Genomic DNA, 27895 nt, shown 5'->3' with positions numbered 1-27895 from the left:
TGGACACCTTTCTCCCTTCTGGTCCAATGGCCCCCCCCCCCCCCGACTCAGAAGTTGGGCTGAAAGTTCAGGTGGCACCGTGACACAGCGCTTAGCACTGATGCCCCACAGCGCCAGGTTCCTGGGTTCCATCCTGGCCTGGGGTCACTGTCTGTGCAGAGTTTGCATGTTCTCTCTGTGATTGCATGGGTTTCCTCTGGAAGCTCCAGTTTCCTCCCACAGTCCAAAGATGTACAGGTTAGCTTGATTGGCCGTGCAAAATTGACCCTTTACTGTCGGGGGGATTAGCAGGATAAATACGAGGGTTATGGGGATAGGGCCTGGGTGGGATTGTTTTCAGTGCAAGTTCCATAAGCCAAATGGTCTCCTTCTGCACTGTAGGGATTCTATAATAATCTTGTGTGAGGACAATGGCAGGACTGGCATGCTGCATTGCTGGATGGATACTCACTGGTATGAACTGTCTTGGCCTGCATATTAAAACTTGCAGTATAGTTGGACATCTCACAAATGCTGCCATTGCTTCTTTCCAACTTCGCAGCATTCAGGTGGGAGCACTGTGGGTGAGGCACAGTAATCTTCACGTGGAGTGTGCTAAGCTACAGTAGTGTAACGTGGTGTACTTATCGAGCTCCAACTAGTGTGTCGTAACTAATGTACTCTTTACTACAGGCCAGAAAAACACTATTGGTTCCAACCCCTCGGCTGAGAACTGGACTGTTCAACAAAATTGTCCCACCTCCTGGTGCCTCGAAGGAAATACTGCGAGTATGTTCTACTGCTCAGGTGGGTACATCAGTCGGAAGCACATTCTTTACATGTTTTAAGCATGTTTTAAGCAGAGGGGCACGGTAGCACAGTGGTTAGCACTGCCGCTTCACAGCGCCAGGGACGCAGGTTTGATTTGCGACTTGGGTCTCTGTCTGTGCAGAGTTTGCACATTCTCCCTGTGTCTGTGTGGGTTTCCTCCCGGTGCTCCGGTTTCCACCCACAGTCTGAAAGACAGGCTGATTAGTTGCTTTGGCCATGCTAAAATCTCCCTCAATTTACCTGAACAGGAGTGTGGCGACTAGGAGATTTTCACAGTAACTTCATTGCATTGTGCATATAAGCCTATTGGTCACACTAATAAATAAACTTAACAACTTTATCTGTTGGCTGGCTTCGAGATAGGGCAATTTATTTGTTGTGCACGGTATTTCACAACAAATCTCACAAATTTCTACATCCACCACCAATATCTGTTGCCTGCTGTATGTATTGCAATTTTGCCAGCAAGGTTTCAGGCAAGATGAAAAGCCCCATTTGCTCTATTTACAAAACATGGTGACGGCAAATGGCCTTCTTTAGTTTCACAATCGAGGAATCTGTTTAAAAACTAGCTGGTCAGTTGCAGTTTGAAGCCCACACAAGTTATTCAGTTTAGTTCATAGTTAAGTCACGACCAAAAAAAAACCTACATTTTAGAAAATTCTAAAAGTGATATATTTCCTTTGCCAAGACGACGCACTATACCGAAAGCAGATTCTAAACTGGCTATTGGAACAACTTTATCCATTTTTATCATAATATCTAAGGATGAAATCAACTTTTATGAACTTTGAGTAAACATGACCAGACTGTTGCAGAAATGTGGTCTTCCTGCAAACTCTGGGCGGTCCTTTCAATTTTTGAACGTTTTTATTTTTGTTAGATGTCTTCATTCGATAACTGTTTGCTATGTTATGATGACCCAACTCAAAAGACTTTTCATGGCCAGTAAACCGTGCAGTAGTTGCCTGTTGACTAGAGGGAATATTTCTGCTCGTTTCCAGCAGCCGAGGCCTCTGCTGGTGGTAGACCACCACCTAGTGCTTCTTCCTGGTCCAGCAGTTGCTACCGCTAGGAAATGGCAACCTGTCTGGGTCTGCAAATATTAACAGCAAGTTAAAGATTGGTAGATCAAGTGATCTGGAACAGGGCGCAGAACTGGAGCCACAGTGATATTGATTCAAGATCTGGTGGAGAATAAATGAGAGGACACAAAAACGGTTGCATTTAACAGAGGAAGAAGTTAAGGGGTAATGATGGGTTCTTTCATTAACAGGGTCACCAGCTACTTACAATTGCTGCTGTGACAGGATATGAACTGGTAATGAATTAACTGAGAAGTGGACATGGAAAAAACGTGCAGAGAATCCGCAGCAAATGATTAGATTCAGTAAAGCGGTCACATGTCTTGGTATAATGATACCAGTGACTGTATGACAAGGGTTCCATTGGGAAAGGTTAACTCCTTGTGCTGGGACAGTGTGCTGGTCGAAACTGTGATCTTTTTGTTCCAAGCTGCCTGACATGAAGTTAATATTTAAATTATTATTTTTTGTTCCCCTGATTGAGAGGACCGTTAATTTGAGAAACTTGAAAACAATGTTAACTCTGTTTACAGGTTTGCACAAAGCATTTGCCAATATCAGGAGGCTTACTGAAATAGTCTCCATTCATTGAAAGTAAAAGTTCAACCTTTAGTGCATTTTTCCTTGGTTACACATTTACACGCAAACAGGTGCAGTAGGAATTTAGAACAACTCTGAGATGGGCTTTTGAAACTGAACCATCCATATGTTCTGCTGTGAATTTCTATACGTACCCGTTATTGCAGAAGGTCAGGGGGCATGGAGTTGGGGGTAGGGTGTTAGCGTGGATAGAGGACTGGTTGTCAAATAGGAGGCAGAGAGTGGGGGTCAATGGGTGCTATTCGGATTGGCGGGTGGTGACTAGTGGAGTGCCCCAGGGGTCAGTGCTGGGGCCTCAGCTATTTACCATTTATATAGATGATCTGGAGGAGGGAACCGAGTGTAGGGTGTCGAAATTTGCTGATGACACCAAAATTGGTGGAAAGGCAAATTGTGCGGAGGGTGGGGAGAGTCTACAGAAGGATCTAGATAGGCTGGGCGAATGGGCCAGGAAATGGCAAATGGAATTTAATGTTGGCAAGTGCGAGGTGGTCCACTTTGGTAGGAATAATGGTAGGAAGGATTATTACTTACGTGGAGAAAAACTGCAGCAGGCGACGGTGCAGAGGGACCTCAGGGTCCTTGTGCATGAGTCGCAAAAACCCAGCTCGCAGGTGCAGCAGGTGGTCAGGAAGGCGAATGGGATGCTGGCCTTCATCGCGAGGGGGATTGAATATAAAAGTAGGGAGGTCTTGCTGCGGCTGTATAGGGTATTGGTGAGGCCACAGCTGGAGTACTGTGTGCAGTTTTGGGCGCCGTACTTACGCAAGGATATTTTGGCCTTGGAGGGAGTGCAGAGGAGGTTTACTAGGCTGATGCCGGAGTTGAGGGGGTTGAGCTATGAGGAGACGCTGAATAGATTAGGCTTGTACTCGTTAGAGTTTAGAAGAATGAGGGGAGATCTCATTGAGATGTATAAGATGATGAATGGGATGGATAGGATAGAGGTGGAGAGACTCTTCCTGCTCAGAAAGGATAGTAGGACTAGGGGGCACAGCCTCAAGATAAAGGGGGGGCGGTTTGGAACAGAGTTGAGGAGGAACTTCTTCACTCAAAGGGTGGTGAATCTCTGGAATTCTCTGCCCGTTGAAGTGGTGGAGGCTGCCTCGCTAAATATTTTTAAGACGCGGGTTGATGGGTTTTTGATGAGAGAGGGGATTAAGGGTTATGGGGAGAGGGCGGGAATGTGGAACTGAGCCACAACAGATCAGCCATGATCTTATTGAATGGCGGGGCAGGCTCGAAGGGCTAGTTGGCCTACTCCTGCTCCTATTTCTTATGTTCTTATGTTCATCCTTTCTGTTACCCCATCCCAACATCCCTACAAGGCCTTAGAGGAAGAAAATTTACAATACATGGTTTAGTATGCAGCCAATGTTAAGGATGTTCCTGTACACGCTCTCATTAGCTCCGTTAACAAAAAAAAGATTTGCATTTACACAAAGAAAGAATGAAATTATATGTATAAATTATTTATACAGCATCTTTCACAATCTTAGGACATCCCAAAACTCTCTATAGCCAATTAACCACCTTTTTTGTAGTGTTGTAACTAGAGAATATAGCAACTAACTTGCCACAAACAACGATTCTCCAATGACCAGATCGCCATTTTTAGTGAATTGATTGAGGGGGAAATATTGGCCAAATGTTGGGTACAATTCAACTCGTCTTATTTAAATATAGTCAAGGGATGGATCTTTTACAAGCATCACAGATGACTGATAGAGGCCCGGTTTAATGTCTCGTCCCAATAATGGCATTTCCATTAAATGTGGGAGGCAGTAGACATGCTCTAACCTTGGAGAGGATGATTTATGTACAAGCAGCTTCACTTAGTTTCTCCCCTCTCCCCCCTGTTTCCTTGGTAGTTTTCTACTCTTTTCTGAATTTTTGTTCACTTTGCTGGGATACAGGTCCAAGGCTGGTGGAGGCCCCTCAGTTCATCTCTCCGCCCTTAGCCACAATTCACATTGAGAATCCGTAATAAATGTTGGCAACTACACCAAGCCTGACTCTTCCTGTTAAACTTATGTATGACCTTGCTTAGACAACACTTTGTGTACTGTGTACAGTTCTGGCCTCACAAAAACAATATAGAGGCATTGGGAAGATGCAAAACTGGTTGACAAGGCCAGAGCTGACTAGTTATAAGCCATCAGGAAAGACTGGGGCTCAATCCTCTTATAAAAAGAGAAGTCTGAAAGGCAGCCTAATTGGAATCATAGAATCCCTTCAGTGCAGAAAGTAGCCATTTGGCCCATCAATCCCCGACCAACAAGAATCCCACCCAGGCCCTAGCCATGTAATCCCATGCATTTACCCTGCTGAATCCCTCTGACACTAAGGGACAATTGAGCATGGCCAATTCAATCTAACCTGCACATCTTTGGACTATGGGCAGAAAGCAGAGCACCGGGAGGAAACCCACAAAGACACAGGAAAAATGTGCAAACGCCACACAGACAGTCCACGCGAGGCTGGAATTGAACTCGGCTCTCTGGTGCTGTGAGTTAGCAGTGCTAACCACTGGGTCACCTTGCTGCCTTTTTCAATACAAGGTGAACCTAATCATAAGTCAAAAGCTATGGATGTTGGTAATCTGAAACAATTGCATGAAATGCTGGAAATGCCCAGCATCTGTGGAGAAAGAGAGAGCGGCAAAGCCAGCATTTCAACAAACACCTTATTTCACTCTTGTATCTCGGGCAACATTCTGCTGCCTTCCAAGGCCAGTGTAATCTAGGTCTGATTCCCTGGCCACCCTGCCACATGCTTCTCATGGTGGGATCTTCTGATTTCCCATTGACTGCATCTCACGCCACCGGAAAACTCATGGCAGGGGTGCACCATCGGAGGGACCAGAAGATCCCACCGGCATGAACAGCCGGAGAATTCCAGTCTCTATCTTTCCTGTGGTGCAGTCCCTAGAACTAAACACAGTACTCTCAGCAGGGGCTTAACAACAGCTTTTAAATAACCTTAACATAAGTTTCAGACTCAACATTGAATCAGACTCCATTTCAGTATTTATTTGCACATTTTTTTGGTAACTGCTTGTGCTTCCTTGTCTTATAAGATCTTTAAAATGTTTAGCCAGTTTGAACCAGTATTCATGAATGAATTTCTCCTATTAAATGCTGACTTTTCTTCCAAGGGCAGTTTTAAGTTGTCTGTGTAAGTTGGCAGTAAGTTCATAGTACTCCATCAGCCTGGAAGCCGGGTTCTGTGTCTTCATCAGTGTCCAAGATATGATTTTTCCTGTCTCTCAAAGCTATCATGTTAAGTCCATTGGAGAGGTAATATAGACCGATGGCCAACTGGTTAATGCATTAAGAGAGAAACGAGACTTGGAGTCACAGGTATTTCCTGAAGCAAAGCTGTTTTGGGCACCCCGAGTACAAGTGCAGCTGAAATAAAGAGATTTTCATGGACTTTATTCCACAAGGTAAAGCAGCCAAAGGCTTGGCTCACCAGTTCTGCTGCTTCAATAAGAGAGAGGGCTATAGTGATGCAGAGCCCAGCATTCCTGAGATTCACAGTCCAAATGTAAAAAGACAAGAGCTGTGAACACGTTTTGTTTCTCAGAAACTGGATGAAGTTATGTGTATTAAAATAAGAATTTTGTTTGAGCCAAGGAAAAGACAAACAGACCAAATAATGCAACAAGTTACGATGTGAAAGGGAGATACAAGGTTATAGAAAGTCAAGGTTAATTTTGATAGTGAGTACAGAAGTATAAAATTAATAAGCCTTAACCAGGGAGATTAGAGAACTGACTCCCAGAGAAGCTGGTTAATTATGGCTTAGCTTACAGCATAAAAAAGGAACGATTGCAATGCATTGGGAATTTTTAAAAAAATCTAATATATTGCATTTTTGAAAATCCTCCTTGATTAGTTTTAATTGACCTAATTCTGTGCAATACCAAGGTGTACTTTATTCGCACAAGAATTTAATTTAATTAGAAATGACTAAATGTCTTTGCTGCCCAAATGGCAAGTGTTTGTTTGTTGTAGTCAAATATACTGGATTAGTCCTTTAGGTATCTTGGGAATCTTGACTGTAATGTTCTGTTCTATGTATGACTTTGTGTATAATAGCATCAGCAAATATGTGTATTAAAAAAAGAATTGGCTTATAAATATACCTCAGTATGGGTAATATAAATGCAAAGTCTGTGGACTGGATTTTCACACGGGGAGGGCAATTGTTGGGCAGTAGAGACTAAGTGACTGAGAAAATGCTTTAACATGGACGCATCCTTTCACTGATTTTTCTGAAGATTTTAAATAAAAAATAGTGAGAATAGCCGGGCCACCATTTTTTAGGTCTGTCCACAGTGGGGCCCATGGATGCACTCACATCCAAGCAAGCCAGGAGGGCCTCTGAAGCCTCCAGCCTGCCAGAGGCTGCCTGCCTCCAGAAAGTTAATCTGCACTCTCCGTCAAGTCGAGAAACTGGGTGCTGGCTGGAAAATCCCACTTGTCATTGTAGCACCCAATTCTTAAATGACTTTCTAGGTTTTTCCCTCCATTAGTCTGTCTAGAAGCTTATTCCACGTAATTATTACTTTTTGCAAAGAAGAATTTCCCGATGTCTGTCTTGAAAGTTTCTGTTTCTGGGCCCCGACCTTTGTGTGAGCGTAGAAAGACCCAATCTGTGCATTTTTGCACCTTATAAAATGCACACCCGCGTAACTTTATCTGTGAGGCTTGTCTCATACTGGGATCGCAGTGCATTTTGTGAGCCGCAGTGAAGTACATCAGGTCACGGTTGATTATGTTTCATTTGTGACGTCCTGGGACACTTCAACTAAAACTTCTCTTTCCAACCTATTCCCATCTCTATTCTATGTCTGATGGAAAACTTTTTCTTTTCCACCGCAGGGAGTGAAGGATTTCAGTGTGCCTGTGGGACTCGATGCAAGGGTTCATGTGGACCTGGTTGTAGTGGGTTCTGTGGCTGTGTCAGACAAAGGTAACATTTAGAATGTAACTTCTAAAAACTCAGGGTAGGACTTTCCTCGCCCTTCGCGGTGGTGGGAGACAGTGTACCACTCACTGGCAGCAGAATCTTATGGACCCGCAGTTATCAGTGGGGTTTCCTGTTGAACGCACTCCTCATTCTTAGTGTATTCACTGAGGGAGAATTTAGCATGGCCAATGCACCTAACCAGCATGTCTTTCGGACTGTGGGAGGAAAGCGAAGCACCTAGAGGAAACCCAAGCAGACACGGAGAGGGTGCAGATTCTGCACAAACAGTAACTTAAACATTGCAAGATAAAACTTGAATTTAAAATCCTTCTTCACGCAGACAGCGAGCCTGGAAATCGAACCCAGGGTCTGGCACTGTGAAGCAGCAGTGCTAACCATCGTGCCACCGTGCTGCTCTTTAAGGATTAAAGGTGGGCAGTGAATGTTGGCCTCATCAGCAAAGCTGACACCCTTTGAATGAATAAAACAACTTACAATTTGAACTGCATCCAATAACTGCATTAAATAAAAGTTTAAAATGTTTTAATATATTTATTCATAATAGCAAAAAAAATGTGTGGGGCCCTTAATGATTAGAGTTTTGTAATTTTTAAAGTATTATTGTGAATGTTGAATCACACCTAAAGACTCCCTTGGAATTGAGAGTGTCATGCTGTGCTCACATTCCCTGTTAAAAGGATAGGACTTCACCAGACACTTGTGTTCTTTGCCAAAGGTCTCACTCATAAGATAACCCCCTCACTCCCTATTAACTGGAGTATAACTTTACACACAAAACAACTGGTGTCTACATGTACACTTAAACTCAAGTGAATAATGCAGGAAATAAGATTAAAAAGGCTGAGCTGCATCTCAGATTGATGTTAAAACCATAGGTTTTTGAGCTGTAGTCTAATTTTTTAAGAGAGCCCATCATTTATTTCAGGAATGCACACCAGTCACTGAGCCTAAAAGAGATACATGCTAGCATTCTTTTTTTTTAGTCTCTCTCCCCTGCTTATGAAACATTGCAACTTCTCATTCTGAGGAAATTTGTTAGCAATATTGCAAAGTATGCAGTGAACAAGAATTTAGAAGTAGGCACCATATTTTGCCATAAAAGTAATTGTGTATATTTTTATTTGAAAATGGTTCTGCGAAAGGGAGGGGCTCTCCTCAAGGGTAGCAGAGTGGCAAAATGATTAGCACAGATGCCTCACAGTGCCAGGGACCCGGGTTCAATTCCTGGCTTGGGCCAACTATCTGTGCAGAGTCTGCACATTCTCCCTGTGTCTGCATGGATTTCCTCTGGATGCTGTGGTTCCCTCTCACAATCCGAAAGACGTACTGGTTAGGTGCAAGTTCTCCCTTAGTGTACCCCAACAGGTACAAGAGTGTGGCAATTAGGAGATTTTCACAGTAATTTCATTGCAGTGTTAATGTAAGCCTACCTATTACACTAATAAATAAACTTAAAGAGTAATTTGCTTTTTGAGCTTTTAGACCTATGAACAAAATATTGCCAGTTTTCTCTTCATAATTGGCCATTTATTTTTCTTTTGTCTGCGATACAGCTCTTATTGTATAAATTGTGTTTGTGTCAAGGCTGGAGGATTGGAAAAGGCGAGGGATTTGCTGATCTGGAATATGCAATGATGGTGTCGATGGGAGCCGTTGATGAGAACACAGTTGTAGTTACCACAGTGCACGACTGTCAGGTTCGTTATACAAAAGGACATTGGAAATGATAAGTGAAAAATTGAGGGAGTGTGTTCACTTAGAAGCAAAAAAGTAACATTGAATAGTTTTTGCTCCAAGAATGGTTCATAACTGATATCTTCTTATTACAATGAGCCTTGGTGTTAAAATAATAGATACCATCACAGTCTGTTACCTATGAGCAGGAGTGACAGTGTTAAGACCCAGGCCAGAAACACCAAGGTGTTTTATGAAGATAGCCTAGACCTTAAGTTTTCACATTTGAATTTGGTACAGGTAAGCAGAAGGTATTTCACTCTGGATGTGATTTAAGTGACCCACTAGTTTATTTAAGAACACAGTTAAAATATATTAAGAAAAATTTATAAGACCCTTGTCAGACCCCACTTGGAGTACTGTGCGCAGTTCTGGTCGCCTCACTACAGGAAGGATGTGGAAGCTATTGCAGAGGAGATTTACAAGGATGTTGCCTGGATTGGGAGGCATGCCTTATGAAGATAGGTTGAGGGAGCTGGGACTCTTCTCCCTGGAGAGACGAAGGTTGAGAGACGACCTGATAGAGGTTTATAAGATGTTGAGAGGAATAGATAGGGTGGATTCTCAGAGGCTATTTCCCTGGGCTGAAATGGTCGCTACGAGAGGACACAGATTTAAGGTGCAGGGAAGCAAGTACAGAGGAGATGTTAGGGGTAAGTTTTTCACTCAGAGGGTGGTGAGTGAATGGAATCGGCTGCCATCGGTGGTGGTGGAGGCGAACTCGCTGGGGTCTTTTAAAAGACTTCTGGATGAGTATATGGGATCTAATGGGATTGGGGGTTATAGATAGGTCTATGGCTTAATAGGTATAGATGTGATCGGCGCAACTTGTGGGCCAAAGGGCCTGTTTGTGCTGTAGTGTTCTATGTTCTATGTTCTATGTTCTGTGTTCTAAAAACTAGCATAACTTTTACCAATTACAAGAATCAACCATGATGTAGTATAAATGTTAACAGCTAGCTGTCTATGATGTTCCTAGTCAAACAACACCCACGAACATACCCTCTTCTAGACTTGGCACAAAAAGCAAGAATGCACATATGATCCTGGATTTTGCAGCTTTTAAACATCTGCTGTGAATTGATCAAATTTTGGATCAATTTTCTGATGCTCACTAGTCCTGGGACTTTCAGCACACCTCTGGAGAGCGAGAGAGAGAAAGACACTGCCTGCTTCTAACAGCAACTGAACTGAAATTAAAAGCTTGGACTTTTCTGTGGGAAAAAACTGCCCCCAGGCAACAGTTGACCTGGCAATCATCCCCAAATCAAGCTCCACTTAGCAATTCCAAAAGGACCATAAAACCCCAGGACAGTACATTAGGCCAGATTAAAAATAAACAAGAAATTCATTACATTGCTTCAGTAACAATTAGATGACACCGGCTACAGAAATCTCTACGCCAAAAATAAAATGCTCGGCGCTGCTTGAAAAACCTGCAAAGAAACATGATTAAAAATACTTTTCTTAAAGGCACAATATTATCACAACAGATATGTAGACATTCAAAAATTATAGGAAAATTCCAAATGGTCCATCAATCCTTCTCCACACCTCGTGATAGCCCATGAGGCATCATGACTAGACAGTTCCTAACCCAAACCCCAGCCCTGCCCTTACACTCAAGTAATCTCCTGGGAAAGGCAAGAAAATAGCCAATAAAACCAGGGCTAAAAAAGGTAAAAGTAAAGCTTATTTATCAGTCACAAGTAGGCTTACGTTAACACTGCAATGATGTTTCTGTGAAAAAGGGGCAAATACCTGAAAAATCCCTTTCTGACTCCTTCAGCAAGCAAAACCAGTTCAGGAGATCACATTGACCAAGCGTGCGTAACTTATATTCTATATGAAACATTATTTGGTAGGGGTGGACAATTTTCTGAGGTGTTTAGACTGGGTAGACTAAGAAAGGCTACTCCCATTAGCTGAGGTACAAGGACTAAGAGACATAGATTTAAAATTTTGGGCAGGAGAGATATGGAGTGTGAGGGGGGAATGGAATTTCTTTTATTCATTCGCGGGACATGGGCGTCACTGGCTGGCCAGCATTTATTGCCCATCCCTTGTTGCCCAACCACATTACTGTGGTTCTGGAGTCACATATAGGCCAGATCAGGTAAGCACGGTGGATTACCTTCCCTAAAGGACATCAGTGAACCAGATGGATTTTTCTGACAATCGACAATGGCTTCATGATCGTCAGTCAATTCTTAATTCCAGGTATTTTTTATTGAATTCAAATTCCACCATCTGCTGTGGCAGGATTCGAACCCAGGTCCCCAGAACATTAGCTGAGTTGCTGGATTAACAGTCCAGTGATAATTCCACTAGGCCATCGCCTCCTCTAGAGGAATGTTATGAATCAAGTGACCCACTAGTTTATTTGAGAAAGGTTATCAAGAGTAGGCAGGAATGTGGGCTTGAGGTTACAATCAGATCAGCCATGATCTCATTGAATGGCGGAGCTGAGGACTGAGTCGTCAACTCCTGCTCCTAATCTGTATGTTTGTAACTCTCTTTCAAAGAGCCATAACTGAAATGATGGGCTGAATGGCCTCATCGGTGCTGTGTGATTCCTTCCACAGCGTTTTCAACCCATTTTAAGAAAACGTATCTGTTATTTTGACATAGTCTACTTTTCCTCTCAATAACTGCATGATAATAGCTCTCAAACAGACCACAAAACCAAAGTTAGAGATGGGAATGGAGTTTGGCTGCTGTATGTGTTGTGCAGGGTAGGCTGGCATGGAGGGGCACTGGGAGTAGTGTACCTGGTGGGGCACTGAGAGCAGCATGAAAGGAAATGTGTGTTTTCTTAAAGACATTATTAAAACTCCTTACGTGCAGCACTCCCTTGTTGTGAGCGTTGTGTAGAAAAATGTAGATTTATTTCTGGGATTACTAAACCATTTGAGAAAAGATTCTTCGAGCAAAATACTTTGAGAACCACTACAGAGCCCCATCGGGCTGGGCAGAATTGTCATATTCTGCAGATGGTTATAATTTACAGGAGAGTCCTGGTAAAAGCAATCACCTTTTATTCAAATGGCGAATGTTAAGTTTAAAGTTTATCTATTAGTGTCACAAGTAGGCTTACATTAACACTGCAATGAAGTTACTGTGAAAATCCCCTAGCTGCTACACTCAGGCGCCTGGGCACTGAGGGAGAATTCAGCATGGCCAAAGCACCTAACCAACACATCTTTCGGACCGTGGGAGGAAACTGGAGCACCCGGAGGAAACCCACGCAGACACAGGGAAAGTTGTAGACTCTGCACAGACAAGTCACCCAAGCTTGGAATTGAACCTGGGTCGCTGCGCTGTGAGGCAGCAGTGCTAACCACTGTGCCACCGTTCTTTCGTGTTAATGCTGCTTGGCCTCATTGTAAAGTCAATCAACACTCAAGCAATCATTTTGTAGCATTATTTTGACTTGGCGTAAAGTCCTGTTTCAGGATTTGAGCTCAAAAGGGGTGGCACGGTGGCACAGTGTTAGCACTGCTGCCTCACAATGCCAGGGACCCAGGTTCGATTCCTGGTTTGGGTCACTATCTGTGCGTCTGCACGTTCTACCCATGTCTGTCCGGATGCTCCAGTTCCTTCCCACAGTCTGAAAGATGTGTGGATTAGATGCATTGGCCATGCTAAATTGTCCCTCAGTGTACCCAAATAGGCGTCGGAAGGTGGCGACTTGAGGATTTTCACAGTAACTTCATTGCAGTGTTCATGTAAGCCTACTTGTAACACTAATAAATAAACTTTAATTTAGATTGGCACTTTGGTGCACCACTGAGAAGTGGTGGTTTTTGGAGTGAGGTAGTCAACAAAGGCCATGTCTGTCCGGCTGAACGTTAAGGATCCCAGGATACTGGTTGAAAATATTTGGGAGTGTTTTCAGTGCCCTGGTCGATGTCGCCCCCTCAACTAAACCACCAAGTTCATTTTGTTTATAATTAAAAATGCTGGAAATATTCAACCAGTCTGGCAGCATCCTTGGCAAGAGAGAGAGAAAGAGCAAGTGTTAGAAACAGAATTGATGTTTCTGATCACTCAGATGGAAACAGTTTGAGCTCCAACAGCTTTTAAGTTAGTCCAGAGATGAAAAGATGGTAAGGGGTGGATAGCAAAGAACAAAAGGGAAAGTCTGTGTTAGTATCCAAGACAGGAGTGAATAACCGACAAGGTGTTGATGGTGCAAAGAAATGGGAGTGATAATGGGACAAGAAAAGAAACAAAAGTTAGTTTTAAAGGAGGTACATTTGACTGCAGCAGAATAATTACCAACAGTGGTTTTTGGAAAAAGTGGGTAAAGTAGTTAAGCTTTGTTTTGCTTTAAAGCCTCCGTGTAATAAGGGAAGGCCGTCACACTTGTTTCTTCTGCAAGTCTTGTACCATTGACCCCAGTAGTTCTCAGCTGTAACCCCTGGATTATATGCAAGTCCCTATTTCAAACACTAGCAATCTGGTCCTCAAAACCCAGACAACTCAATTCCAATTGGTGCTCCAATTTCTTATTCATTGGTTTGTCCTATTTCAAGTGCCAGCACCACAGTGTATTTACTGAGTGTTATTTAACAATAATACAATTCAACAAGACATTCAAAGATTGCTATTGTGTAGGTTCCTTGTTGTTGACTGGAAGCCAATGCAGATTTAACTTCAATTATAAGGCCGCAGTCTCTATGGCAAAGGAATGTTGACTCATTCATAGCATTTCCATATATTTCCTTTCTTCATCTTGATGATCAGGAGAATCAAGCATCAATTGCTGACTCACACAGTCATCCTAATGAAAGTAGTATGTTCTCATTTCTTTGTCCAGATCTGCATACTGCAGCCAAGAGTTCTCTATTGGAGCTTTGGCAGCTCCATTCATCAGTTAAGATAACTCATGCTAGCGTTGGAACACTATTGCTATTTGACGTCAGTTGGAAACGTTGAATTACTAAAACATTTGATAATGATCATGTCTGGTTTAAATTGAGCCCCGTGCTTTCGTGATCTATAAATGACATTGATGAGAAAAGCTTATACTTATATGGCATGTTAGAGGGAGTAAGATGTCCCAAGCTGCTTCACAGGAATATTGTAAAACAACATATGACACTAAACCACTTCTGGAGATATGGGGGCAGATAACCAACAGTATGGTCAAATAGAGAGGCTTTAATGAACATCTTGAAGGAGGATAAGAAAGGGAGAGAGGTGGAGAAATTTAACATAGAAGCATTGAAGATAGGAGCAGGAGGAGGCTATTTGGCCCTTCGAGCCGGCTCGTCATTCATTATGATCATGGCTGATCGTCCAACTCAATCACCTAATCCTGCTTTCTCCCCATAACCTTTGATCCCATCCGCCCCAAGTGCTACATCTAACCAAAATATATAATAGAGAATTTCCCTATTCAAGATTGTCAATTGGCGTTTAAGAGGTTCTACTAGTTTGCTGTTGCAGAGGCCTTCATCCATGAATGTTTTTATTAATCCTGTTCCTAATGTACTCCCTTAATTTAAGTAGATTGAAGATTGGACGAGCTTTCTTAAACCTGTAGGTTGCACAAGCTGGATTTGTGTCCTGATCACTGAATATCTACAGGGTGCGGGAGCAGCAATTTTTACTCCTTTTTTTCCTAAATTACACCTTTTGAATTTTGTTTGCAGTTGATTAGTTACCAGCAGAGTACAGTGGTTCCAGGGTGGGCGAAATATTACCAAGCAGTAAAAAACATTTACAGGATATAAGCAAGCGATATAATACAATATGGCTTCCTGTTCTTCAAAGCTATTCTGCTTGTTTTTTTCAAACAGAAGAAGTTGGTACTGTTTGCAGGCTCCTTACCCGGGCAGAAATCCAGGCCTGTCTTGCTCAGAAAGGAATAGGAGTTTTGCACAGCTACTCATAGTTGGTAGAAAGTACCCAGTTTGAATGCAGATTTTACCTTCCCATCGAGCAAGTTGGCCCATTTAGGAGAAACCAGACCAGCTTTAGAAGAAGAAATGTTTGACCATTACCCGAATGGCCCTGGACAAATCAGAAGAGGAAGAATAGACTAGGAGGTGAAACTGCATTGCTTAGCACAAGCATCAACCGACTCAAGAACAGCTTCTTCCCTGCTGCCGTCAGACTTCTGAATGGACCTATCCTATATTAAGTTGATCTTTCTCTACACCGTAGCATGACTGTATCACTACATTTTGCACCCTCTCCTTTCCTTCTCTCCTGTGAACTCCCCTATGCAAGGTGACACTGCAGCACTGCTGACTCACCACAACAGTGACTGGGTTTGATTCCTGGCTTGGGTCACTGTCTGTGTGGAGTTTATACGCTCTCCCCGTGTCTGCGTTGGTTTCGCCTGAGTGCTCTGGTTTCCTCCCACGTGCTGGTTAGGTGCATTGGCCATGCTAAATTCTCCCTCAGTGTCCCTGAACAGGCGCTGGAGTGTGGCGACTAGGGGATTTTCACAGTAACTTCATCGCAGTGTTAATGTAAGCCACACTTGTGACACTAGTAAACTTAAACTTACTCTGAATGGTATGTTTAGCACAAGAAACAATACTTTTCACTGTATCCCAATACATGTGTGGCAATAATAAATCAAATCAAAGTAGCTGGTGCTCAAAAGATTCACTTTTGAATGCTACAGCTTAGATAGGAAGAGACTTTTAGGGGTTATGACTGGAAGGACCACCTAGTTTATTTTCTCTTGGTGCTGCAGTGTTTGTAAGTATATAAAAGTGGCTGCGAAAGGTGCGTGTCTGTGAACATTTCCATGCCTTGGGCTGAAATAAAACCTGGTGGGGAACTGAAAAGGCTGGAGTGTCACGCCTCACTGCTTAGCATCGGAAGACGATGCAAAAACTGTGGCTCCGATCAGGAAGCCAATCATAGCAAGGTAAACATTTAAAGATGGCTTGAGTTCTAAATAAATTGGGGGAGGGATAAATAAACACCAGGGTGTATATTTGTTGGAGGATTGCAGTCTGACCCTTGTTTTTTTTATTTCTTCTAATTCATTCACTGGCATTTGGCATCACCCTCAGTATATTTCAGGGATGCAGAGAGGATTCCAGAGAGTGCTGCCTTGGTAGCAAAGCAGAATGAGTGCCAACAGTAGCAAGCGATGTCAGGTTGGCAGGGCGCAGTCAGTGAGATGATACCAAGTAAAACTGACTGACTATTTGACATTCTGGAGCAAAGACTATGAAGACAGTTTTAAAAGCTTTAATCAATGTTTTTTATGTTTTTCCAGTTGCTTGACATCCCAGAAGAGCTAATGGATGACCACGATTTAACCGTAGATTACATCCTGACACCTACAAAAGTGATCAAAACTGACTGCAAGCGTTCCAAACCTCAAGGAATTATATGGTCAAAGGTTTGCAATCCTTTTTATATAAAAGCAAAATGCTGCGGATGCTGGAATCTGAAACATAAGCAGAAAGTGCTGGAAAATCTCAGCAGGTCTGACAGCATATGTGGAGAGAGAGTAGAGCCAACATTTCAACATTGGCTTTATTCTGTCTCCCCAGGTGCTATGAGACCAGCTGAGATTTCCCAGCATTTCCTGCTTTTGTTGTGACCCTTTCTCTTTTCTTTGAGTTGCTGATGGGAAAAGTTCTGAATCAAAATACTGTTTTCTCCCATTTCCCATTCTTCAGTCTGCCTGAGACAGACGCCATTTTCCATCACACTGTCCCCATCCTAATCTAGTCATTTTGTAAACAGGCAGCCAGAAACTCTTAAGTTCATTCCCCCTCTTCCCGTTCCTGCCCCTGTCCAATGGGGAAGTGCACGGGACTCCGCGTCCCATGAGATCGGGAAATCGTAGGGAAAAACAGTGCACGTAATGCAGTGAACTGCAGCATTGCAACCTCATTGAACTCCTCATTGTCCGCTTAGCTTTAATTCCATGTTGTGCAACAGAAACCTCAATGTGATATTTGTAAGTAATTTAAATTGGGATTTGGGGTTTTTGGTCGGGACGATGACATGGGGGGGGTGTAAATGGGGGACCCGACTTGCAGTTTGTGGGGAATGGTCATCAGGACTGATTTTTGCCTCAACTGGCCAATTATCACCTAGAGGAAGTGTTTGTCATCTAATTATGGATGTGTGGGGGCTGAGTGTTTCTCCAGAAGGAACTTTTTCAATACAGACAATAAAAAATATAACATAATATACTCCAACTTATAAATTAAAGAAAGAGTTTAATAAAGAACCTTCATTACTCCAAACTAAGGGCCTCGCCCTGGGCCAATCTATGTTCCCCTCAATTCCCAACAGATTCTTATTTATAGTGAGTCAGCTGGTCAGCTGATCATCACATCATTCTGTAATTGGTTCCATGGTTTACTGGGTCAGCTGACCCTTACAACTTGTTATCATTAGTCCCGTTACATCTGATAACATCCGTTACGTTTTAACACTGGGTTCTCAAAGCTTTAGGGCCAATCAGTGGCCCTGCAGTATAGGCAGAGCCTCTGCCTGCCTTTCCATCATGAGGTGCCCTGTTAGCAGTTTCTAAAACCTTTGAATTCAAAAATGGCAATAGCTCCAGGGCCATCATGGTGGAGGTGAGGGGAGGGCGGAGGGCGGGAGATGCTGCTCTATAGAGTGACATGCAGATAGGGAGGTAAAAGAGGCCTCCAAGTCTCCCAGAAGCTCTGGCTGACTGGAATACTGCCAGAAAGCTGCCTCCAGGCAACTTGCCAGTTCCCCAGGCTGCTGTAGCCCCACAGGCCTGTGACAGCCATTAACTCAGCTTAATTGGCTAGCTGTGGCTTACAGGCAGGAAGCCCTTTTGATCCCAATCCAGGCCTGACAGTATCAGCAAATTAGAACACTAGCCAATGGCACAAATTTACATGTCCAGCCTCCAGCTTCCATATATTCTGCCCTGGATGCCTGCAGGTGAACTAAGGTAAATCGTTTTGGGCTTTCTCACACAGCTTCTCAATTAATATGTGTCCATGGCTTAAAGCTGTCCATTTTGAACTGGCTGGTATCAGAAATGGAAATGTCTTATATAATCGTACAGTGCAGAAGGAGGCCATTCGGCCCATCGATCCTGCACCAGCCACAATCCCATCCAGGCCCTATCCCCATAAACGCATGCATTTACCCTTGTTAGCTCCCTTGACAGTAAGGGGTAATTTAGCATGGCCAATCCCCCTAACCTGCACACCTTCGGACTGCGGGAGGAAACCGGAGTGTCCAGAGGAACCCCACACAGACACGGGGAGAATGTACACACTCCACAGAGACAGTGACCCAAGCTAGGAATCGAACCCAGGTCCCTGGCGCTGTGAGGCAGCAGTGCTAACTACTGTGCCACCGTATTGCCCCTTACTGGTACTATTTCTGAGGTTAGAATGAATACATGGCATAGCATCTGTGAAGATGGGAGTGCCTGATACTGGCCCTGAGTGTGGGAAAACCAACCTGTTCATTATTTCAGTAAACAAACATGCATGTACCTCGCCGGGCCTAGGAAGGTAACAATTGTCGTCAACGCTGCCAAACAGTTGACTTGCCTTCAACACATCAGGAACAGAAAATGCTGGAAAATCTCAGCAGGTCTGACACTATCTGTGGAGAGAGAATAGAGCCAAATTTCAAATCAGGATGACCCTTTGTCAGAGCTGAAGACAAACAGGGTGATATTTATACTGTTAGGGTGAGGAGGGGGGATTGACAAAGACATCATAGACAATACTCCACCTTAAGTGACTTGCCTTATGTGGACAAATAGTTTTAAACAGTTGCACTAACAGTTCCTCTTGTGGAACCTCGTTGACAAATTTCAAGCACAAATGTGAGATGCCACATACTTGCACTCATTTTACCAGGTATTGAGCGACCTAACAAATGATCCTTAAAGAGACGGCCGGAGGTAGTTGCAGAAACAAGGAGGAGCGGTGGCACAGTGGTTAGCTCTGCAGCCTTGGAGCACCAGGGACTCGGGTTCAGTTCCGGCCTTGGGTCATTATATGTGTGGAGTTTGCACATTCTCCCCATGTCTGCGTGGATTTCCTCCAGGTGCTCCAGTTTCCTTCCACAGAACAAAGATGTGCGGATTTGGTTGATTGGCCATGCTAAATTGACCCTAGTATCAGTGGATTGGCAGGGCACATAGCCTGGGTGGGATTGTGGTTGGTGCCGTCTCAATGGGCCAAATGGCCTCATTCTGCACTGTAGGGATTCTCTGATTCTATGAAACAGCCTGCAACTTCTCTTTGTATGGGAAAGGCTTATATTTTGTCCGGTCAGAAGGAGCAGAATTTTATTTTTGTTTCTTAGTCCAACAAAGATGCTGGAGACTGACTGACTCCCTGTTCTTTCACCTGTTAACTTGCAGCCATGCTTATCTATCAAGCAGCCTGCATTTCTCTTCCCACCAGCGTGGTGAGGTTCTGGTGAGCACTCGTAGAATAGAATCATAGAATCCCTACAGTGCAGAAGGAGGCCATCCAGCCATCAAGTCAGACAACAATCCCACCCAGGCCCTACCTTTGTAACCTCACGTAACCCCCCTCACACTAAGGGGCAATCCCACCCAGACCTGTTCCCTGTAACTCCAAGTATTTGTCCCATTAATCCCACTAATCTACACAGCTTGGGACACTAAGGGGCAATTTAGCATCGCCAATCCACCTAACATGCGCGTCTTTCGACTGTGGGAGGAAACAGGAGCACCCAGAGGAAACCCATGCAGACATGGGAAGAATGTGCAAACTCCCCATGGACAGTGACCCGAGGCTGGAATTGAACCCGGGTCCCTGGTGCTGTGAGGCAGCAAGGCAAACCACTGTCCTCCTCATCCTAAATTATAAGTCACTCCCATTGGGTCTCAAACAAAACCACACCTTGCTCATGTTAAGCATCCTTTTACCACTCCTTCAGCTGTTTATTTTCCCTTTTCTGTTGCCCAGGTGGATTCAGAGATGATGGAAAAAATGCCAATCCTTAAAAGCCTTCGATTCAGGGAGAAAAAAGCTGGAAAGGATGTCACGCTGAAGGACGAAAGGCTGGCAGGGAAACAAGAACTGCCGGGCTTGTCACACTCAAGAAAATGGTCAGGGAAAGATGGAAGCTCAACACAGATTAAAACTAATCCAACTGAAATGACCAAAAATAGTGAAGGCAGTGAAGAACAAATAGAATCTGGTTGCAAAATGCAACCCACTGTTCCAAGTAGAGTTACTGCAGTTTATATGGGCAACATACCACATAGTCTGAGAGTCAGTGAATTGAAGAATATTTTGAGAGATCACAATGCGCTTCCATTGCGTCTGAATTGGCAGGGTGCCCAGCACAGGGCTTTTCTTGATTACAAGGATGAGGTAACTGCAGAAGAAGCTGTAACTTCCCTCACTGGGCTAAGCATCAGTGGGAGTACGATTAAAGTGGAGCTTGCCAAGAGTCAGAGAGGCAACAGATCGAGAAGTCAAACGAGCAAACAACCGCTCGTCTGATTACACACCAAAGCTGTCAACACCAGACTTCACATATCCTAAATTGCCTTAAAAGTATTGGTCATATTGAGATGTGTAAAAAGCAATGGAGTCAAAGAGCACACATGTATTTCAGGAATAGTCACTGGAAAAGAAATGTTGCCTGAGCATGCAAACATCTATTTGGAACGGCACAGTGAGTTAGCACTGCTGCCTCACAGCATCAGGGACCCTGGTTCAATTGCCTGCTTGGGTCACTGTCTGTGTGGAGTCTGCACGTTCTCCCTGTGTATGTGTGGGTTTCCTCCAGGTGCTCTGGTTTCCTCCCGCAGTCCAAAGATGTGCAGGTTAGGTGCATTGGCCATGATAAATTGCCACTTAGTGTCCTGGGTTGCATAGTAAGAGGGATTAGTGTAGTAAAGATGTGGGGATAGGGTCTTTTTCACATTGTTGTCGGTGCAGACCCGATGGGCCAAATGGCCTTCTTTTGCACTATGATCCTATTCTGATGTGATGCAGATATTATCTACTGGATTCTGTGGGATTCCATGACAAAATGCAGACAGAATTTTACAGCAGCGGGATTTAATGACCCCGCCAAAGGCAAGGGACTTTTCAACAAATCACCACATTTTATAGACCCCGCCCTCACTTTACAGGGCCGTAAATTTCCGACCCTCTGTCTGCCATAACACGATTGCCTTGATAATTGGTTAGCACTGCAGTCTCACAGCGCCAGGGACTCGGTTCAGTTCCGGCCTTGGGTGACTGTCTGTGCGGAATCTGCACATTCTCCCTGTGTCTGCAACGATTTCCTCAGGGTGCTCTGGTTTCCTTTCAGTCTGAAAGATGTGCTGGTTAGGTGCATTGGCCATGCAAAATTTCCCTTTTAGTATCCCAGGATGTGTGTGTTAGGGAGATTAGTGGGGTAAGAACATGGGGTTATGGGGATAGGATTTGGGTAAAATTCTCTATCGGATAGTCAATGCGGACGTGATGGGCCAAATTACTTCCTTTTGTTCTGTAGGGATTCAATGATTCTATGAATAATAGAAATCAAGTAAAACACTGCACCTGACTTTGTATGTATTTCCTATTCCATTTTGTAGAAAGCATCAAGCGGACATTAATGACTTTGTGCTCACAGGTTTGATTGGCACATAGGTGAATATCAGAGCATTGATTTGTTTTTTGTTCTTGATCAGTTTTGTGTTAAGCTCTCTCCCCTTCAGGTTACTAACTGGGCAGCAAGGTGGCACTGTGGTTAGCACTGCTGCCTCACAGGGCCAGGGACCGAGGTTCTGTTCTGGCCTCGGGTGATTGTCTGCACATTTTCCCTGCATCTGCATGTGCTTCCTCTGGGTGCTCTGCTTTCCTCCCACAATCCAAATAAGTGAATTGGCCACACTAAATTACCCCTCAGTGTCAGAGTAAATACGTGGGGTTACGGGGATAGGTGGGATTGTTGTTGGCACAGACTCGGTGAGGCTGAATGGCCTCCTTCTGCACTGCAGGGATTGTATAGTTCCACACAATGCTGAGGCTACTTTTTTTGGGCCAGGAAAATTAATGGAATCCAGCTGTTATTTGTAGAAATATGGTCCATCAGAAATTTATTGTAGTAAGATTTGTTTCACACACATTAAGTGGTCAAAAGGCTTGAAATGAACTAAAGCGAGGGCTACAAACCATGAAAAAAGTATATTTTCTCAGGAACTGAATATCAAGAGAGACATGATGTAATCCTGGAGAAGAAGAGGGTCTCACTGGCTCATCCAGGGTAACAGTCGCATAGATTTGTTTCCCAGCGTAGCAGGCCAGAAATCACACTGAGAACGTGCATCATGTCCATTACCATTAGTGATGGACAGAGGTCAGAAAAAGTTTAATAACTGAAGAAAAAAGAGTGCAAAGTGAGCGGGTAAGTTAGGCCAAATGTCAAGCAGTTAATTATGTCCAAGCCATATTAAAGTAGCACAGACCATATGTGATGTGACCGATGGAATGAAAATGCAACTACTTAGACCGAAATCTTACCACCATTCAGGCCGGTGGTTTTTCCCATTCCACCGTGGTGAACGGGGATTTGGCTGGCTGCCAGATTCTCCAACTGCGCTGCAGCGGGAGCGTAGCAGATAAGATTAGACAACGGCTGAGAGAAAATCAGTTAGAACTGCTCTCCTTTAAGGAAAAGATTATGCCACTACTATGTGGCCTAAGGACATAAGAAATAGGAGCAGGAGTAGGCCATCTAGCCCTTCGAGCCTGCCACACCATTCATGGTTGATCTGAAGTGAATCAGTTCCACTTTCCCGCTTTCTCCCCATAACCCTTAATTCCCTTGTCTATCAGAAATCCATCTACCCGTGACTTAAATATATTCAGCGAGGCAGCCTCCACCACTTCAATGGGCAGAGAATTCCAGAGATTCACCACCCTTTGAGTGAAGAAGTTCCTCCTAAACTGCACCCCCCCACCCCTTATTTTGAGGCTGTGCCCTCGAGTTCTGTTACAAGGCTTGGCCTTGTATATGTGTGACTCCAGTCTACATTCCACATTTTGCGCCTGGAATAACTAAGAAGGAGCAACAAGCACAGTATTGAGAGCTTTACACCCACTGGCTAACTGATTAACTTAGTGCACGACCTATAAATTTCACAACAAAAAAGCAGCTTTACTGGCCAACTGAGAAGTCTGTAATTTTTCCTTCTTCCAGAATGTGAGATCACTGGCCTTGATATTCATGCATAGATGGTTAGGTGAGTTGTCTGGAAGGTTGCTAGTACCATTTTTAAGGCCAGGTTTTTATGGATTTACTGGCCCGAGACTACTGGAATCATTCACCTCTGGATTCTTATCGATCGAGAAATGGTACTTTCTGAACTGAAATGCACTGCACAATGAGAAGGGACAGTAGTTTGACAGGTTACCTTCTCGATTTGGAGATGTACTTCTTAAGTGGACGATATTCTGTCGTTTGTATTTTCACAGCCTATGAGCAGAATTTTCCTGTTCTGTTCCCACAGGATTCGTAGTGGTTGGAGCACGGACCGTGCAAAGGTCTGTTGACCTCAGGTGGGATCTTGGGAAGAGCGCGACCAGAAAATCCCACCCTTAGTGTCCACAGGACTGAATGAATAGATCTGCTGGTTATGCTTCAAAGTGCGATGTTTCATTCTGACTGGGAACTTAAAATTTCTGGCTTGCGTGGTTCCTTGTTGTTGTCGGTGCAGACTCGTTGGGCTGATGGCCTCCTACTGCACTGTAGGGATTTTATGGTTTACTAAACAGCAGATAAGTGCTTCGGCTTGACACATTGTGGCCTTAAGGGGATGCAGTTCCATTTAAACTTCAAAATACTGCATTCGTTATGGGAACGTTTCATCAAATGGGATAAAGATCAGGCAGCTCACAAAGCAGGTGAGTGGTTTCCCCTGCTATGCAATAACATAGGTTATAGTGTGCCCCACCCAGAGCAAGCTACCTAGTTGGCAATTGAAAATGACGAATTCAATAAATCTGCTAACCTAGCATCACAAGAAGACAGTTCCCAGTTTTGAGAGGAGTTTGGGGCAGCAGCTAGCCACAGAAATGCTACGCAACCTCTTTAATGAGCACCAGCAGACAATTTAAGTAACAGCCAACCACTTTAGCTATTGCTCAGGTCACAATTTATAGCTTCCCTTAAGCTCCTTTTTCAAAGTGATGCCTGGCACCAAACTCAGGCTACAGTGGCACTGCAGATTGAGACCTCTGAGGCCATGTAGCCATTTAAATAGCTGTTCAAAATCCCTCCTTGACACTATCGAGTCCCAATTATCCCTTTGTCAATGTGGCCAAATCCAGGATAGATTCAGACTCTTAAAAGGAGATTTCTACTTTTTTTTTGCCAAGGAAACAAAGGTTAGAGAGGGAGTGAGGAAAAGTTTAAAGAAAGTCACATTGAGTGAAACGGTAGGGATCTATTTCATTATTTTATCTGGTTACCAGTACAGGTACTGAATACTTAAATGAGCAAAATAATAACAACAAGTAAATGGCCATCATTAAATACACTACTGTGAAAAATGTTTTCTGTACCTTGTCAGAAAGTAGAGCATCTATTTTCCTTATTCACCAAGTAGTGAGATAAATGTGACAATCTACAGAATTTGTCCTTTTAAGACTTTTAAAACATCTCCACAGTTCATATTGTGCATATTTCACCACTAGGGGGAAGCAAGCTACAAGGAAAAGAATGCCATTCTGAGAAGGTTACTCATCTTGCTGAAGTCTTCAAAGAATTCTGTTTCTTCAAAGGAGAGAAATATTTGTTTACATTTTGAAATTTGAGTGTTGACACGAAAAATATAACTTACCAGTCTGCTAATCTGGCACAGTGCTCAGCGCTGCTGCCCCAGGGAGCCAGGTTCAATTCTGGCCTTGGGTGACTGTGTGGAGTTTACACATTCTCCCCGTGACTGTGTGGGTTTCCTCCAGGTGTTCCGGTTTCCTCCCACGCTCCAAAGATGTGCGTGTTAGGTTGATTGGCCATGCTCAAATGCCTCTGGGTGTCGGGGGGAGGGGAGATTAGTGGAGTAAATAGGTGGGGTTATGGAGATAGAGTCTCAGTGCAGACTTGTTGGGTCAGATGGCCACCTTCTGCACTGTAGGGATTCTATGATTTTAATTGTAATGGTGTTTTCAGATTCCAAGGACAATGTTACTATGAATGCAGCAATATAAATCCAATGAGATTCATAAATGCTTAATTCAAGGATAGCTCAATTTAAGCTGTAAGATTCAAAGTTTTCTCAAAGCCTCCAGGCAGAGGATACTGGTATAGATTTTAAAAGTCCCCTTCTTGACGATGTAGAATTCATGAGGATATTGTCATCCTGCCATTAAACCTTTCCCTACTCAAGTTCAACGAGCTGTATCTAAGCCTGGAAGTTGCACAGAGGTTTTCCTGGTCTGCACTATAACTTTGGCAAATGCCCCAAAGAAACAGCTTAAAAATGATGGAGTTTAAACTCAGTCTGAAGAACCAGATTGGCCCTGTTTCCCCTGGGTCACCACTGAAGTGAGGGCAGTAAATCGTGCGCACCCCATGGAAATTCTCCACACCTCGGTTCAACGGGCAAAAAGAAATTTAACACTGACAAATGAAGTGTTGCCTACGAGAAGAAATAATAATAACATAATAGTTCCAACGGACAAAGCCACAGGAAACTTCCCACACTCTATGCTGCGTTAACTAGTGTGTGCCCATGTGGAGAGTATGTGCATCCATGTCAGGCAAACAGTACTACACCTACATGGATTGCTCTGCTTTTTATCGGTAGGCCGGGAAGAACGGTGATGGGTTTTCACGTAACCAGGTGATCAAAAAGATAGAAATCAACAACTTAGGGCTATGATGAAAGAAGTAGATTTAGCAGAGAGTGTTTGCAAGTGATGTTGAAGAGGCATTCAATTCGTCACTTTTAATGTCGATACAATGTGGAGAAACACTTAAGCAGGTTGCTGGGATAGGTTGTCCCAGTGGAATGAGTTTTTACGGGAACTGCTAAGGTTTTAGGAACATAGAAAATAGGTGCAGGAGTAGGTCATTCGGCCCCTCAAGCCTGCACCATCATTCAATTTGGTCACGGCAGAGCCAGCACTTTCAGTATCCCACTCGCACTTTCTCTCCATAGCAATTGGTCCCTTTAGCCACATTCAGTTCCCTCTTGAACATATCCAACGAACTGGTCCCCAACAGAGAATGTGGAAGAGAATTCCACAGTTCTACAACTCTCTGAGTGAAGAAATTCTTCCTCATCTTAGTCCAAAAATGTGATTGGGCATGCTAAATGGACTCTAGCGTCAGGGAGATTAGCAGAGTAAATACGGGAATAGGGCCTGGGTGGAATTGTAGTTGGTGCAGACTTGATAGGCCAAATAGCCTCTTCTTGCACTAGAGATTCTATGAATCCTGAATGGCTTACCCCTTATTATTAGACAGTGACCCCTAGTTCTGGACTTTTATAATATGCAATGAGACCATCTTTAGAATATTTTAATGTACCTCTGGTCACGAAGTGACATTCAAGTGTGGGAGAGGTTTACAGAATGACACAAATATGAAATTAAGATTTCAAAACCTTACATTTTACAGTTCAGGAAGAGAGTTAAGGCCATTGAGGCTTATTACATAGAAAATTTCATAGGTAGGATCAATTCAATATTTATTTGGCAATCATGCCATTGGAAGAGGATATAATTTTAGCTTAAAATTGAATGAAAAGTAAGAAACAAGGGAAATAAATCAGGGGCAGCACGGTGGCACAATGGTTAGCACTCTTGCCTCACAGCGCCAGGGATCCAGGTTCAATTCTGGCCTCGGGTCATTGTCCGTGTGGAGTTTGCACATTCTCCCTGTGTCTGCATGGGTTTCCTCTGGGTGCTGCAGTTTCCTCCCACAGTCCAAAGATATGCGGGTTACGTTGATTGGCCATGCTAAATTGACTCTAGCATCGGGATTAGCAGGGCAAATATGTGGAGTTATAGGAATATGGGTGGGGTTGTGGTTGGTGCAGACTCGGTGGACTGAACGGCCTCCTTCTGCACTGTAGGGATTCTATGAATCCTTGCTCATGGTGTGAGCTGTGTCTGGAATAATCAATCAGATAAAGTGGTGAGGTAAAATATATTCATGGAGTCTACAATGTAGCTGGGTAAGGTAAAATACTCAGGGAACTAGCTCAATATATGCTATATTTCTCTTTCCCTTTTTCTTAAGTTCAAGCAAATGCCACATTCAGTGCAGAACAGCCTAACGATAATTGATTATCATGATCCTGAATCCTTGGTTGATGAACTGTGCAGCAACGAGGTCTCTACTCCGTCACCTCCCAGGCTTCCTCCCACCATTTCACCCCTTCATGTGTTTTCCACAAAGTCTCTTTGTCATTGATATTGCCTGGCAGTCAGTTAGCTTTCAGATTTTTCTTGACTCTGATCGTCACATAACTGTCAGAGTACAGTGCTTTTAGTTACTAACAGGTTCCAGTCTCAAAAGGGGGTGGTTTGCAGAATATTGTTAGTAAAGCTTAAAGTCTCATTCAGTGTTTTTTTTTTATGTAGTGAAAGTGAATGGGTTACTATTTTGAACCAATGCATTTGGAAACACTTTGGACATTTTTACGTTGCTTAGAAACAAGCGGCTTATTCTGTTACTCCAGTAATTCATTG

At 43.6% G+C, this 27895-nt stretch overlaps 1 protein-coding gene across 6 annotated transcripts in view; it reads left to right on the top strand.

Annotated features, from left to right (window-relative positions):
* Positions 1 to 22915, top strand: part of mthfsd (methenyltetrahydrofolate synthetase domain containing) — a 48448-nt gene extending 25533 nt beyond the window's left edge. For all 6 annotated transcript variants that reach the window (XM_080186723.1, XM_080186724.1, XM_080186726.1 and 3 more), the window contains 5 exons: positions 673 to 786; positions 7385 to 7475; positions 9078 to 9190; positions 16477 to 16602; positions 20159 to 22915. In XM_080186723.1, coding sequence (XP_080042849.1) covers positions 673 to 786; positions 7385 to 7475; positions 9078 to 9190; positions 16477 to 16602; positions 20159 to 20701 — 987 coding nt within the window. In that variant the 3' untranslated portion in view covers positions 20702 to 22915. The remainder of the gene's footprint in view (positions 1 to 672; positions 787 to 7384; positions 7476 to 9077; positions 9191 to 16476; positions 16603 to 20158) is intronic.
* The last annotated feature ends 4980 nt before the right edge of the window (positions 22916 to 27895 follow it).

The sequence above is a fragment of the Carcharhinus amblyrhynchos genome, chromosome 4 (genome assembly GCF_965287045.1).
Source record: "Carcharhinus amblyrhynchos chromosome 4, sCarAmb.v2.hapA, whole genome shotgun sequence".
Taxonomy (NCBI): Eukaryota; Metazoa; Chordata; class Chondrichthyes; order Carcharhiniformes; family Carcharhinidae; genus Carcharhinus; species Carcharhinus amblyrhynchos.
This window is presented reverse-complemented; position numbering and strand designations above follow the sequence as displayed.